This window comes from Capsicum annuum, chromosome 2 (genome assembly GCF_002878395.1).
Source record: "Capsicum annuum cultivar UCD-10X-F1 chromosome 2, UCD10Xv1.1, whole genome shotgun sequence".
Lineage (NCBI taxonomy): Eukaryota > Viridiplantae > Streptophyta > Magnoliopsida > Solanales > Solanaceae > Capsicum > Capsicum annuum.
The window spans coordinates 132,919,307-132,933,939 of record NC_061112.1 but is presented as its reverse complement, the minus strand read 5'-3'; the positions used below and the strand labels follow the sequence as shown (position 1 = coordinate 132,933,939).

At 36.2% G+C, this 14,633-nt stretch overlaps 1 protein-coding gene and 1 pseudogene across 1 annotated transcript; both read left to right on the top strand.

Moving 5' to 3' along the window:
- Nucleotides 1–5,792: 5,792 nt before the first annotated feature.
- On the top strand, nt 5,793–9,604 carry LOC107858220 (G-type lectin S-receptor-like serine/threonine-protein kinase At1g11330). Its single transcript, XM_016702914.2, has 7 exons — nt 5,793–7,228; nt 7,359–7,469; nt 7,540–7,736; nt 7,812–8,022; nt 8,107–8,350; nt 8,435–8,585; nt 8,677–9,604. Exons 1-7 carry the CDS (start codon nt 5,932–5,934, stop codon nt 8,974–8,976), a joined length of 2,511 nt encoding a protein of 836 aa, XP_016558400.2. The 5' UTR covers nt 5,793–5,931; the 3' UTR covers nt 8,977–9,604.
- A 390-nt stretch (nt 9,605–9,994) lies between these two features.
- LOC107858219 overlaps nt 9,995–14,633 on the top strand; it is a 12,574-nt pseudogene continuing 7,935 nt past the window's right edge.

Here is a 14,633-nt window from a genome sequence, read left to right as displayed (position 1 = left end):
TGCCTTTACTAAATACTACAATGAAGAAGCCTAGAAATGTGTAATCTGATTTTTGGGATTGTAAACTTACGAGAGTGAGACAAGCATTCTACAAACTGGTGATAGTATGTAAAATAATCTACTCTTCTGTTAGAGTGCGTGCCCTACCAATTTTAATATTTTACTCTACTTAGTTGCCTATCTGCGGAACATGTAAGCTAACGTGTTTCACTGAAGTAAAACTTGAACACAGTATTTTTACGTGGAAAACATTCGACTCATGAAAGGTGTAAGAAAACACCTCTATAGGATTTAACCCCTACTTCACTATAACTCTTGAGCCTCAACAATCAACAAATTACAAGACTTCTTGTAAACTAGGAATTAAAACTTCTAACTCCTACTTCTATAAAATACTAATCCCAAGTCTTTGAGTTCCCCAACTTGAAGACATTAATCCTAACTCAATTTATACTTTACTGAGACTAGAGATTACAACTCAATATGACTCAATGACCAACCTATTACACAAAGTGTATGACTCTAAGTAAAGGACCTCCACTTACTTCTTCAAGTTGTAGAACTGATTTGCTGATTGTTGACTATCCTTTTTGTGCGTAAGTGAAACACTTGAATGTCGTTTGTTGTATTTAAGCCAACCCCTGATGGAGTCCTTTAGTTGATGTACTCTTCTATCTTCAATAGGACTCCTAAGTAGTTTCACTCCCTCTTTGCTGTCATCTGTCTCCTTGCTTGAATAGGACTCTTCTTTTCTATCTCATAGTCTTTGCAGGACTTCTTGATCAACTCAACTTCTAGATGTTGCACTTATCCTCTCCTTTGCATCTACTTCAACTGATGTGATAAGTGTTGAGAGCATGTTACTTATCCACTCCTATTTTTACGCAGTGTCATTTTATCGATAGTCTTGCCTGTAACTTGTTCACTTGTTTGAAACAGATTGCACAACATGTTTCATTCATATGTCCATTATCAAAACTTCACATTCCCTAACATCTTCCAACCTAGTAACATCAAAGAAATGAGTATTAGGTGATGCATCTAAGTCCTTTTACATACTCTAGATACTTTCACATACCGATGTGGAATATTTAGCTTTCCAAGAAAGGTATATTTCTTATGAGTAAGATCAACACTTGGAATCGAGGTCCACATTCCTCTGCTTCCAGCCAATTCCTAGCAACATAAATTGTTGGTATAGTATACCACAATTACAATAATTCCAGTTGAAATAATAAAATGAATAAAAAATGAAGAAAATAATATAATCATTCTTCTTGGCTAAGGCGCGGATATCTTGCTTTCTTTAAGGAGATTCAAGCCTACTGTGACATAATCTACACCAATCCAGCAGTATATCTCGCGACTTGTCCCCTTCAGGATACAACAACCCATCAATGATGTACAACTCAAACATGATGTACAACTCTGTAACACCCCGTACTTAATTATGTGCATTAGCCATTGTTATATGTGTTGGAGTATATGTATTGATCCTAAGTTAGGTATATATGAGTTTAAGTATGAGTATTGATTATTTTGAGATGGTTTCAAGTGTATAGTTTGATTATATGTGTATAGGAATCGACTTTATTTATACCGGAATTTGCCCGTCGATGGTTTCATACGAAGGTTATTGAATAGGATTTCCAACGATATAAAGATTTCCAAAAACGGATAAGTTTCGGATATAATCGAGCACGTTCGAAACTATAAAACGGTGGCCGGGATGTTGTGAACAGTAAATGTGCAGGAAAATTTCCTGCACACAAACTACTGAGGCCTGCCAGTTTTTTTGTGTCAACTTTGAACGATCATAACTCCCTCAATATAATGAACTGGGAGAGCTACCACCTATCAAAAGAAATATCTTTGAGTCTTCTTTCCAATGCAATTGGTTTCATCTAAATCCAACATCTGAGTAAGGAGTTATACTCGTTTTACTTCAGCCTCTCAAAACAGTTTTTTAGGGTCAACTTCAAACGATCATAACTCCTTGTACAGGAATAACTGGGTGGCCTACTTTATATTAAATGAAATCCCTTTGAATTATATTTCCAACGATACCAATTTCACCCAAATCCGATATCGGAACAAAGAGTTATGGCCGATTTACTTTGGCCTATCAAAACAGTCCACCATGGACAGATTCGGATTTACTTAAATTTTTAAGGGCAATATGGTCATTTTTCATCACCTCATGGACGAAAATTGGTCATTATATACATATAATTAGTCTCATATCCATCAATTATCATCAAATTATTGAAAATAAGAAACCCTAGCCTAATTTCAACTCCAATTATCTTGTGATTCAACCGTAAAAAATCCAAATTGATTCCGTAGTTGTGTTCACCGTCTCGAGGGCTTCGAGAAGCACCCCTTTTTTGTGCCAACGGGACTTCAAAATCAAAAGGGCCATTTTATGGTAAGGATGTAAATTATGTTGGTGTTATTTATATGGATATGTATATATATATATATATGCATGTGAGCATAAGAAGTATGTTATTTGATTGTTGTTGAAAGATGATTGGGAAATGATGTTGGATTATGTTGAATTGTGAAGGAATTTGGTGTGATGATGTGGTATTGATGATGTGGTATTGAAATGATGATTATATATATATATATATACACATAAACCTATTGTTCAAGTTGGTTTTTGGAATGTTTTGCAAATATTGGTAGTATGGAATTATGGAAGAGAATTGTGGTGTTGGGTTGCTAATACTAGATGCCAAACATTTCATTGTAGATAAGTGATTTGTAAAGGCGGGAAGTTGTGTTGAATTGGTATCCGAATCTACAATGAGGTATGTAAAGCATACTCTAACAATGTTCTTTGGCATGAAAACACCAATGTTCCATCAAGTAAGATTCCGAGGTTGTCCAAAAACATGTATTGTTCTACGTTACCAACGAAGTTGTTTCCATCCTATAAAGTGTCAAAATGTTTCATTGATATACCAAAAGGCTCTTATTTCATTGTTGTGATATTGATGATTCTGAAACACATTGTTGATGTACCAATGAGTCTTTATTACATCGTTATTGTATAGAAGGTCTATTACTTGGTTCCTATTGATGTATCATTATTTCAAAGTATAAAAAATGTGGTGGCGACCGAAATAACAATTTCAAAGATTAATTGAACTAAGTGATGGGAGTTCTTTCTTATCTGGTGGTATCCCAGGGGCATAAGCCTAGCATGGGTCGATCCCTATTTATGTGTTTATGGGTGGTATCCCAGGGGCATAAGCCTAGCATGGGTCGATCCCAGTTGATATGTACTGGAGGCAGCCTAATGGTCACAGTACAGTACAGTAATGATTACAAAGACGATAAGAACGAAGGTAAAGTGATTGAATAAATACAATGTACAGGTTGTCACAAGTTCTAGTAAGTGTGGTCCACTCCTATTACGACTTATTCACTTGTTTCTGATTTCTATTGAGCTCCTATATCATATGTGATTATCTATAGCTTTACATACTCAGTACATATTTCGTACTGACGTCCCCCACGGGGACCTGCATTTCATGCTGCAGGCACAGGTGCTTCAGCTCATTCACAGCATAGATAGGAGCCAGGTCATACAGCTATTGTTGGTGAGCTCCAGTTTGCTTCGGAGCTTTCCGAGTCGGTTCCTTATGTTTTGTTATTGTACATGAGTCATGTGTGGGCGGGGGTTTGTCCCGACCCTAGTTATGTCATGTATATCCTAGAGGCTTTGTAGACATAAGGAAGGGTAAAGTCATGGAAGTTTATATAGTGATGTTATATCTGTATATGTGGTGGCCCCGACGGCCAAGTATTATATATATATATATTTGCGCGTGTTGTGCTGATACAGGTAATTAGATCTTTCTATATGCAACGAAGTGCTGTCCAATTTTTGGTGACATGTAAGTGAACGTACAGGTATTTGAACAGGTTCTCCTGGGCCTTCTCGGCTTCGGGTGCCAGTCCGGCCCGATGGGATTTTGGGGCGTGACAAACTCAAACAACTCCGGATTAGTTGAAGAGTCCAAAGCTCCACCGTAGGAACACCTTCCTTCAACATATATTTACTTTTTTTGTATGGTGAATATAGTTAAAGACTTAGAATATTTTCTTTGTCTCAACTCTTTCTTTCACTAATATAATTACTCTCTTTTGTATAGTGAATATAGTTGTAGATTTAGAATATTTTCTTTGTCTCAACTCTCCCTTTCACTACTACACACTATAATCTTTTTCATATTTATCATATTTCCTTGTACATGCAATAACATGCAAGATCACCTCTATTTATAGGTGAGGTATTTATCCTTGTATTGAATAGCAAGAATAAAGGGGGGGGGGGGGGGGGGAAAGAGGAAAGATCAATAGTCTTTAGGTTACAAGAGTTACAAGAAACTAATGACACTAATAGACATGAGAGTAATAACAAAATAATGAGAGAAGTTATAAATTGTTAAAGACCACATTCTACCACCATTAACAATTAGAGTAATGTGGGTAGATAAATCGTATTGTTGTTACATATGTTACATGCAACTAATGACCATGAAGTTACAACAACTAATGCTCATACGAGTTACAAGACATAATGTGCTAGATTATGGACAAATAAAGTGTTAGAAGTTATAAAAGTAATCAAAATATAATGACACCACTTTCTCCACTTTATGTCCATAAATTATCATGCAAATTAAGATTTTAATAGTAAAATGCATAATAATCCCAACATAAACCATACAAAGGAAAAAAAAAGGAGGAGCAGCAACATTGTTATTGTTATTGCTTTTTACCGTGTTTGTTTGACATCTACAGAGTTCGTTAAAAATAGCTTTCATGAATTTTATCAACTTATTCACTGTCCATATTGGATAATGTTGCAATCAAATTGACAGTATGATTATGTGCAAAAGCCCATATGATGCCCATTAATACCAAAGCTCCGAGTTTTCATGGAATGAAGCATTGACTGGGAAAATGTACTCACAGAATGCTCAAAAATGATTACATTATATGTTCTAATTATAAAAAGGCAATTTTTGTAACAACCAAATTAGGAAAAAATAGCTTTATCCTTCTCACATTAATTGGTTGATGAATTATAGTATTTTTTTCTCAATTGAAATAGTACTAATATATCAAACTACATTTTCTTGCAAACTGCAAATTAGACTGGGAGCTTGATTCGAATGACGACAATTGGCTTAATAGGATTTATATTGTCCTAGTTTCTACAATGGATTTCGTGATGGGAATAGTTTTTTTTTTTTTGGTATGTAACGCTTTGGTCAAATACAATAAAAGAAATAACAGGAAAGGAAATGAAGCGATTATTATAAACATAGTTTTGAACCATTGCCTGTCTATTCAAACATAACACAATATAATAACTGGCTATTACATACCTTTTCCAGGAACATTCCTAACCTATATATCATATAATGGTGCAGAGATTATGTTGACAATCTTATCCTAGGGAAGGATCTTTCTGCCCAGCGCCTATGTTTGATAAATATATTTTTTCTTAATAATTTGATATGTGAACTACGTGGTTAAATAAAGCGCTGAATCCAAATACTGACAAATCAGAAGTAGTTATGACAGCTTAAAATTGACCTGGAAGTATCTTATTGTTGACATTTCTAAGTATCATTGAAGTCTTCATTTTGCTGATGTGGTTTCCTTACCAACCTAAGTTAATGAACAATAATCAAATATTTTAATTATCACCCAAATGTAACATGGCCAGTCAATAAAGGCAGTTGATCTAGACAGTTGACTAATTAAGATGAAAATTATACTATTGAACAAATGGTATAGGAAAAAAACAACGGGAAAATATCAACAAATACTGCAACTATAGGTTAATTAATTTCAGATGACAACTAAAATTCTTGTGCTTATTGGCAGAAGAAAAGTTGATGAGCAATGAAGCTTAGCTTAAGCTATAAGAAGATACTTCTTTGGAGCGTTTATCTTGTTCTGTTTTTTCATATAACAAATGCTTCATCAGACTCCATTAGTATCAATCAGTTCCTGCAAGATTCAGAAACTTTAGTCTCCAATAACAAAACATTCAAATTGGGGTTTTTTAGCCCTCAGAATTCGACAAACCGTTATGTTGGTATTATGTATAATATCCAATCACAGTCGGTTATATGGGTAGCCAACAGAGACAAGCCTTTACAAGATTCTAGCGGAACACTCACAATATCAGAAGATGGCAATCTTGTAATCTTGAATGGACAGAACAAGACTGTATGGTCATCCAATATTTCACCAGCTGTGAGAAATTCTACAGCCCAGCTCTCTGATACTGGAAACTTAGTATTGAAGGACAACTCCAGTGGGAGAGTTCTATGGGAAAGTTTTAGTGATCTTTCCGATTCCTTCTTGCAGCACATGAAACTTGGCACTGATAAGAGTACTAACACCACAAATTTGTTGAAATCATGGAAAAGTCCTGTAGATCCATCTGATGGGAGTTTCTCAGCTGGAATTCAACCTGAAACAATTCCTCAGATTTCCATATGGAAGAATGGCTTACCTCATTGGCGTAGCGGTCCATGGAATAAACAGATTTTTATTGGAGTACCAAACATGACTTCTTTTTATTTCAGTGGATTTGAGCTAGTAAATGACAATACGGGCACCGCCTACTTCTCCTATTCATACGGAGATCAAGGTGATGACGCGGTGTACGACGCGGTGTACTTAGTCTTGAACTCAACAGGATTTCTGCAGCAAAAAGATTTATATGCTGGGAAGAATGAGTGGGAAGTAACATGGGCAACTCCTGCAAATGAGTGTGATTTTTATGGAAAGTGTGGAGCTTTTGGAAGCTGTGATACTAATAGTTCACCAATTTGCAGTTGTTTGCAAGGGTTTAAACCAAAAAATGAAGAGGAGTGGGGCAAAGGAAACTGGACAAAGGGATGCATCAGAAAGACTGCGTTAGAGAATGAAAGAAACAACTCTAACATTGAGCAAGGTACGCAAGATTGGTTTTTGAAGCTACAATCAATGAAAGTGCCAGATTCCGCTATTTTGGTAAATTCAGCCGAAGAAGATTGTGAAAGTGATTGCTTGAGAAATGTCTCCTGCATAGCTTATTCCTACTACATAGGCATAGGGTGTATGAATTGGGAGAGAAGCTTAATAGATATTCAGAAATTCTCCAATTCTGGGGCTGATATATTCATTCGTCTTGCATACACTGAACAAGGTAGCACCTCTTTACTTAAGTTTGCACTCTTTAGCTTACTGTCTAAAAACAACAAAGTATGTTTGATTGAGCTCTGGCCTCTGCATGCCGAAATGTATGTGTAATAATGGGAACTTATTCTGAAATGCAGAACATAAGAAGAACAATAAAGTAGTCATCGGGATCATAATCCCAATAATTTGCTCAATAGTCATTGCCATTTTGGGATACTTTTCCTGGAAACTGTTGGCTAAACATAGAGGTAACAAGCTTATCTACACTAAGTTTAATCAGGTGAATGAGTTGATCTCACAACGTACATTCTGAATCAGGAAGGAAGAGAAAGAGTGATTTCTTATCAAGTGAATTATTTCCAAGCTATTACAAGCTAAAGTTGGCTAGAGATGACATTAACCAAGTTAAATTTGAAGATCTGCCCTTATACAACTTTGACATGCTGGCAAATGCAACTGACAATTTTCATCAGTCTAGCAAGCTTGGGCAGGGTGGTTTTGGTCCAGTTTATAAAGTAATATTTTGTTTGATTGAGTGTTTTATTATCCTTTTTCAGAAAAGAAATTGAAGTCATATGATATAACTGCAGGGAAAGCTTCCAGAGGGACAAGAAATTGCTGTGAAAAGGCTTTCACAGTCTTCTGGTCAGGGGCTAGAGGAGTTTATGAATGAGGTTGTGGTGATTTCCAAACTTCAGCATCGTAATCTTGTTAGAATCCTTGGCTGCTGCATAGAAAGAGGGGAGAAAATGCTGGTTTATGAATTCATGCCAAACAGAAGCTTGGATGCCTATCTTTTTGGTTGTTTTTCTGTTTTTTAACTTTCTTTTTATATAACTAAAAAGGAAATATTTTCGAAATTTTATAGTTTCAGTGTACTAACAGGTGGACACTCTGAAGAGGAATACTTTCTTGATTGGAGCAAACGTGCGATCATCATTGAGGGAATCGGTCGAGGACTCCTATACCTTCACAGGGATTCAAGACTAAGGATTATCCACAGGGATTTAAAGGCAAGCAACATTTTGTTGGATGAATACCTGAACCCCAAAATTTCAGATTTTGGCATGGCAAGGATTTTTGCAGGCAACCAAGATCAGGCCAATACAAGCAGAGTTGTTGGAACCTAGTAAGTTTGTGAATCTCCTTCTCCATTTTTTCATGGTTAAAATGAAAAGAACAAGTAACCATTCAAATTTATAATGTGATGCAGTGGTTATATGGCACCTGAATATGCAATGGAAGGAAGATTTTCAGAAAAATCAGATGTTTACAGCTTTGGAGTATTGTTATTGGAAATTGTAAGTGGAAGGAGGAACACTAGCTTTGACCAAGATAACTGTGCATTGAGCCTTCTAGCATATGTAAGTCCATACTAAAATTAAGCTCTTTTTTAATGTCAAACTTTTCATAATTCAAGTTTCCACTCTGCTCTCAATGTGGCTTGCTCTTCAGGCATGGAAGTTGTGGAACGAAAACAAGATTGTCGAATTGGTTGACCCCAAGATAATTAAACTGCAGCTCGAAAAGGAGATTCATAGATGTGTACATGTAGGACTCTTATGCGTACAAGAATATGCAGAAGACAGGCCAAATGTCTCCATAGTTTTGTCTATGCTCACCAGGGAAATTGATGATTTACCATGTCCAAAACAACCTGCGTTTACAACAAGACCGACCTGGTCTAAGAAAGGCTCCTCTAGAATTCAAGGCTCTGTGAACGAAGTTAGCATTACTGTTGTGGAAGGACGATAGAGATCTTATAATTTTTTTATGTAGGCATATATATTATTCATTTCCTGTAATTATTCTTTTATGTGATTTTACAATTAGAATCCAAGTCTAAACCGAGCTGAGTCTTTTAGCACTGAGAATTTCAGTCATGAGATTACCAAGTTAGTTTTGTTACCAAAGGGTATTCCATATCTGAATTTGGAGTTCAAAATACAAATTGCTTTCATGCTCAGTTCCCACCATAAAGAAGGAACCCCACCCCCAACAAATAATAATAGAAAATGGAAACACATTTCCGTTGTTTCGTTACAGAATCCGTATCAAAGCGAGAAGAAGGGAAGAGTTCATACTCGATGTTGTTAAGTAGTAGGGAAAATTATTGGTGTTTCCACAAAATTTTAGTATGATATGATATGATTTGGGCTTAAATGAAGAAATGGGGATTCATATAGCCGACACCAACGTATTCAGGACTGAGGAATAGTTGTTGTTGTGGATCAGGATTTGGAGCTAGGCTTGCATTCCAGCTAATTTTATGAAGACATGCCAAAAGAAGATTAGATGTTTTTTTAACTGATAATTTGATTTTAGATCATTAATTTCAGACTTTTCTAGTTATTTATGTACTTTCAAGTTCTCACCCTAAAGAGGAAGATTCACATGATTTATTTATTTATTATTGTTCTTTAAAAAAAATTGAGGAGGAGGGGAAGGGGAAATAGGGGAGGTGGGAATGAACCCTCACCAATAGGGTGAAAGTTCAAGTAGTCAACCAACTGAGCTACTGAAAGAGTCATGTAATTGGGGTCACCATGTGAACGTTACTGAGGAAATTGACAGAAAAGTTGTACCTTCACAGAAATTCAGACTAAAGATTATTCGTAGAGATTTGAATGTAAGCAACATTTTATTGGATGAACAACTGAACCCTAAAATTTCAGATGTTGGGCATGGGAAGTATTGTGCCTTTGCTCTTCAGGCACGAAATGGAAGGAAGATTCTCAGAAAAAATTAGATTTTTACAGTTTCGGATAATGAAATGTCAACTTTCCGTAGCTCAATTTTCTACTATTTTGTCAATGTCTTTGCACTTTTGGCATATATGTTGTGGAATGAAAACAAGATTGTCAAATTGGTAGACCCCAAGATAATAAACCTGCAGTTTGAAATGTTCAAATGTTGGACTATTATGTGGTCAAGAATATGCAGAAGTGAAAAGATAGACCAAATATGTCCATGGTTTTGTCTATGCTCACATCCAAAACTTCTCTCATCTACCTAAGAACCCATATTTACAAGACTATATGCGTGGCAAGTCATTATCATTCAGTTGGAGAAAACATTTTCAACAGTTGACGTAACAAAACATTTTATAGAAGACCAATTCTCAAATAGATGCCATCACTCATCAAATTGACAAGAGAAAGGCAAAACGAAAACCTCTGAACTTCGGAGAAAAAGAAAATCTGGTCTCACTTTCTTAAGCTTGTACATGGATAGACCACTTTCCTGAATGATATTTTCTTCGGTAAACCTTTCTCAATACTTAAGTCACATGAGCCCAAGATATTTTGCAATATCAAAGTTACCAAATGCACAAACAACTCGGAAATAGAGTAAGCCATAGAAAAGAATCATTTGACACATGGATCCAACAATTAATTGATACCCGGTTGATGAGTAAACTGAAGAGAAATAGATTAAATATAAGTATCCAAAAGAATTATTTCCATGGCTAAAAAAGGTCATTGTTGAAGTTCTCATAGTACATTACAAATGACATAACATAGAGTAGACTGAACCTTTTGGCAGAAAAGAACTCGGTATGAGTTTATATCGATCTTTTCTTCTTTTGTTCTGTTGCTTCTATGTAGTTTTTTCCGGTGCCAATGCTTCAGACACCATTAGCAGTAGTGATCCCATGAGAAACTCGGAAACTGTATTTTCCAGTGGCAAAAGATTTAAACTGGGATTTTTCAGCCCCGGAAATTCTGCAAATCGTTATGTAGGTATATGTTTAACCTACCATCACCAACAACAACTGTAGTATGGGTAGCTAACAGAAACAAGCCTTTACATGATTCTAGTGGAATACTCACAATATCAGAAGACGGCAATCTTGTAATGTTGAGTGGACAGAAGGAGATAATTTTGTCATCCAGTATTTCAAACTCCCTGAAGAATTCCACTGCTTAGCTCTTGGACACTGGCAACTTAGTCTTGAAAAACAGCTCAAATGTGAGAGTTCTATGGGAAAGCTTTCAATATCCTACAGATTCTCTTACAGCTCATGAAACTGGGCATTGATAAGAGTACTAACACAACAGCTATCCTGAAATCATGGAAAAATCCTGATGATCCATCTGTCGGGAATTTTTAAGCTGGAATTCAACTGCAATACATCCCCCAGTCTTCCATATGGAATAACACCACTCCTTACTGGCGTAGTAGTCCATGGAATAAACAGATCTATATAGGATTACCAGAAATGAAATCTTCCTATCGTTCTGGTGTTGACCTTGTAGCTGATAATGCTGGCACCGCATACCAAACTTATTCCAACGGAAATCAGTCTTGGATACTCTATTATTCCTTGAATTCAACAGGTTCATATCAGGAGAAGGGTTGGGATCAAAGTAAGAAGGATTGGGTGGTAACATGGGCAAATCCCCGAACTGAATGTGATTTTTATGCTAAGTGCGGACCATTTGGAAGCTGTAATCCAAAGAGTTCTCCAATATGCAGTTGTATACAAGGTTTTAAACCAAAAAATGAAGAAGAATGGGAAAGGAGATTGGTCTGGTGGATGCATCAGAAGGACTGCACTAGACTGTGAAAGAAACAGAACTGATGTTGAGAAGGGAAAGCAGGACGGGTTTTTGAAGCTGCAGACAATGGGGGTGCCAGATTTTAAAATTTCGGTATCCTCCGTGAAAGAAGACTGTGAGAATGACTGTTTGAGTAACTGTTCCTGCACGGCGTATTCATACTACACAGGTATAGGTTGTGTGCATTGGAATAGAAGCTTAATTGATATTCAAGAATACTCCATGGATGGGGCGGTTGATTTGTTCATTCGCGTTGCCTACTCTGAACTTGGTCTCCTAGTAAAATCTACAATACTCTCAAAGTAGTCTCAAGTTCTCATATGGTGCTTTCACTTCCATGTTTTGCAGCTGCAAATGACAAGAAAGGCATTCCTGTAGCAGCTATTGCAAGCACAGCCCCTATAGGCTCAATAACATTTATCTTTTGTGGATATCTTTTCTGGAAATTGCTGGCTAAGCACAGAGGTAATTAATCAGATGAGATTTTCAAGCACACAAACTAGAACTTCCATGTTTGCAGATTGTTTTATTTCTGAATGTCCATTCTAAACCAGAAAGGAAGAGGAAACATGAAGCATTCTTAAGAGAAGCATCTCCAAAATTTTTCCAAGAAGGCATGATTAAAGACAACATCAACCAAGTCAAAATTGAAGACATCACCTTGTGCAGTTTTGATATGTTAGCAAATGCAACTGACAAATTTCACTAAGCTAGCAAGCTAGGGCAAGGAGTTTATGATACAACACAAATAAGAGGAACACGAAACAGCCACAAAACAGTCCAATACACCCTCCAAAACAGTCCACAAATCACAACAAATCGTGGACCAAATGGAGACCTCACTCGGATTCGACAAATACAACAAGAATACAAGAAACAAAGGTGTATTTGACACCCAAAACAGCCACAAATCGTGAAGAACAAGATGACAACAAGAACACATTTTCGTATACAACAAGACACAAAAACAGTCCACTACAAATAATAACAAGATTACAAGAATAAAAGGATAGATAGTGAGATATAGATTTGTTACAAGACTTAGGAACACAGTGTGATTCAAACACTAAGCCCCTAATTAATGTAACAACAACACCACACTCTTACGGTGACCGCCAAGGGAATCTGTAACACCCCATGCTTTCAGACTTGAACGTAAATTGTCATTTCTACTTGTACACATTCCAAAAATCATAAATTTATTGTGAATATAGTGTTATAATCAAATGTGTGGTGTATAAATCTAGTTGAACATGAATTGAGATCATAAAGGTCCCTTAACTCAGGGACACGTTGAAAGCTTTTCCATCGATTGAGTTTTAGTAAGCGTCAAAACTTGGGTCAACTTCAATCAGTCATTACTCTTTGTATATATTGAATTAGAGTGCTACTATATGTCAAATGAAAGACATTCAAATTATCTTTCCAATGATATCAATTTCGCAAAAATTCGACACCCGAGGAAGAAATTATGTTTTGCAAAGTGGAGTGTGTCGTGCAGTATAAGGTATGTGACGCACACCCTAACTTATGCCATAAGGTGTGCGACGCACAACCTAATGTGTGTGATAAAGAGTGCGCCACAACCTATATTATGAGATAAGGTGTGTGCCATAGACATTACTACTCAAGTGACTTAAACACTCCGTTTTTGGGGCAAAATGGTTCTTTTCCCACCCTTATTTAGCCATAAACACGAAATTCAGTCCCCAAATACCCCAAAATACACCTTCATTCATTAAAATTACTCAAGAACTCTCCTTAGGGTTTCAAAATAAAAACCCAAGCAACTCAAGATTCAACCGTGGGTTTTTGAAACTAATTGCATATTTGGAATCCCCAGATTGTAGGCTTCAAGAAACACCTATCATCTTCGCATATAGAGGTACGTGGGGTTATCCTAAAATCTCATGGGCCTTTAAATTCATGTTTTACAATGGAAGTTTTAAAACTACGAATATAATCATGTTTTGAACGTTTCTATAATATTGATTTGGTCTTTAGGCCTATTTTCGAAGTGATTTGACATATTATATATGTATATGCATGTGTTTCGAAAAGGTGTTAATTTCAGAGCATGAATTATATGGAATCCCTCTCTTGATGTGAATTTTTTTTAAATGTTCATATGATGTAAATTGTTTGAAAACATCTTGGAAAGCATGGCATTAAATATTTTGAGAATTGATATGATTTTGACTTGAAAATAAGAGGGCTATTTGTGTTGAAACATGTTGAATACAATGGTTGAATGAGAAGAATGATGTGATATTGATGGCTTGAAAGTCGGGTATGACGATACCCTACAGAATATGATATGTGATTGAATCAGATGAAATTTGAATGCATTAATTTTATATGAGATAGATGAATGCCCGAAGAAGGCATTTGAGTGTAAGGGCTCATCAATGGAAACCGTGTTTGCCGACATGGGAATTTGGTACCCTGCTTTGTGATCTTGCGTACCTGATTTTATGTTATTCCCAAATTAGGACTATGGTTAGGAGCCCTGCTTTGTGATCTTGTGCACTACCATTGGGTCGAGACACCCTGCTGTGTGATCTTGTGTGTCTTTCCCTCACTTATACTCTAATCTCAGCGAAAATCGATGCTTGACAGTTGGTGTAAATGTGATATGTAGGGTATTCCACCTAGCTCAGCTGCATTACATTGTTGTTGAAAACTATTAAATTACGCCCATTTTTTTCAAATGATTTGATATGAAAATACTTTATAATGGCTCTCAACTATATTTTGTAAAAATATTATGTTTTATTTTGATATCTCTGCGTACCAGTACTTTTATATTGATCCCCTTCCCTCCCAGGTTCGGAGGCACAATCTAGGGGT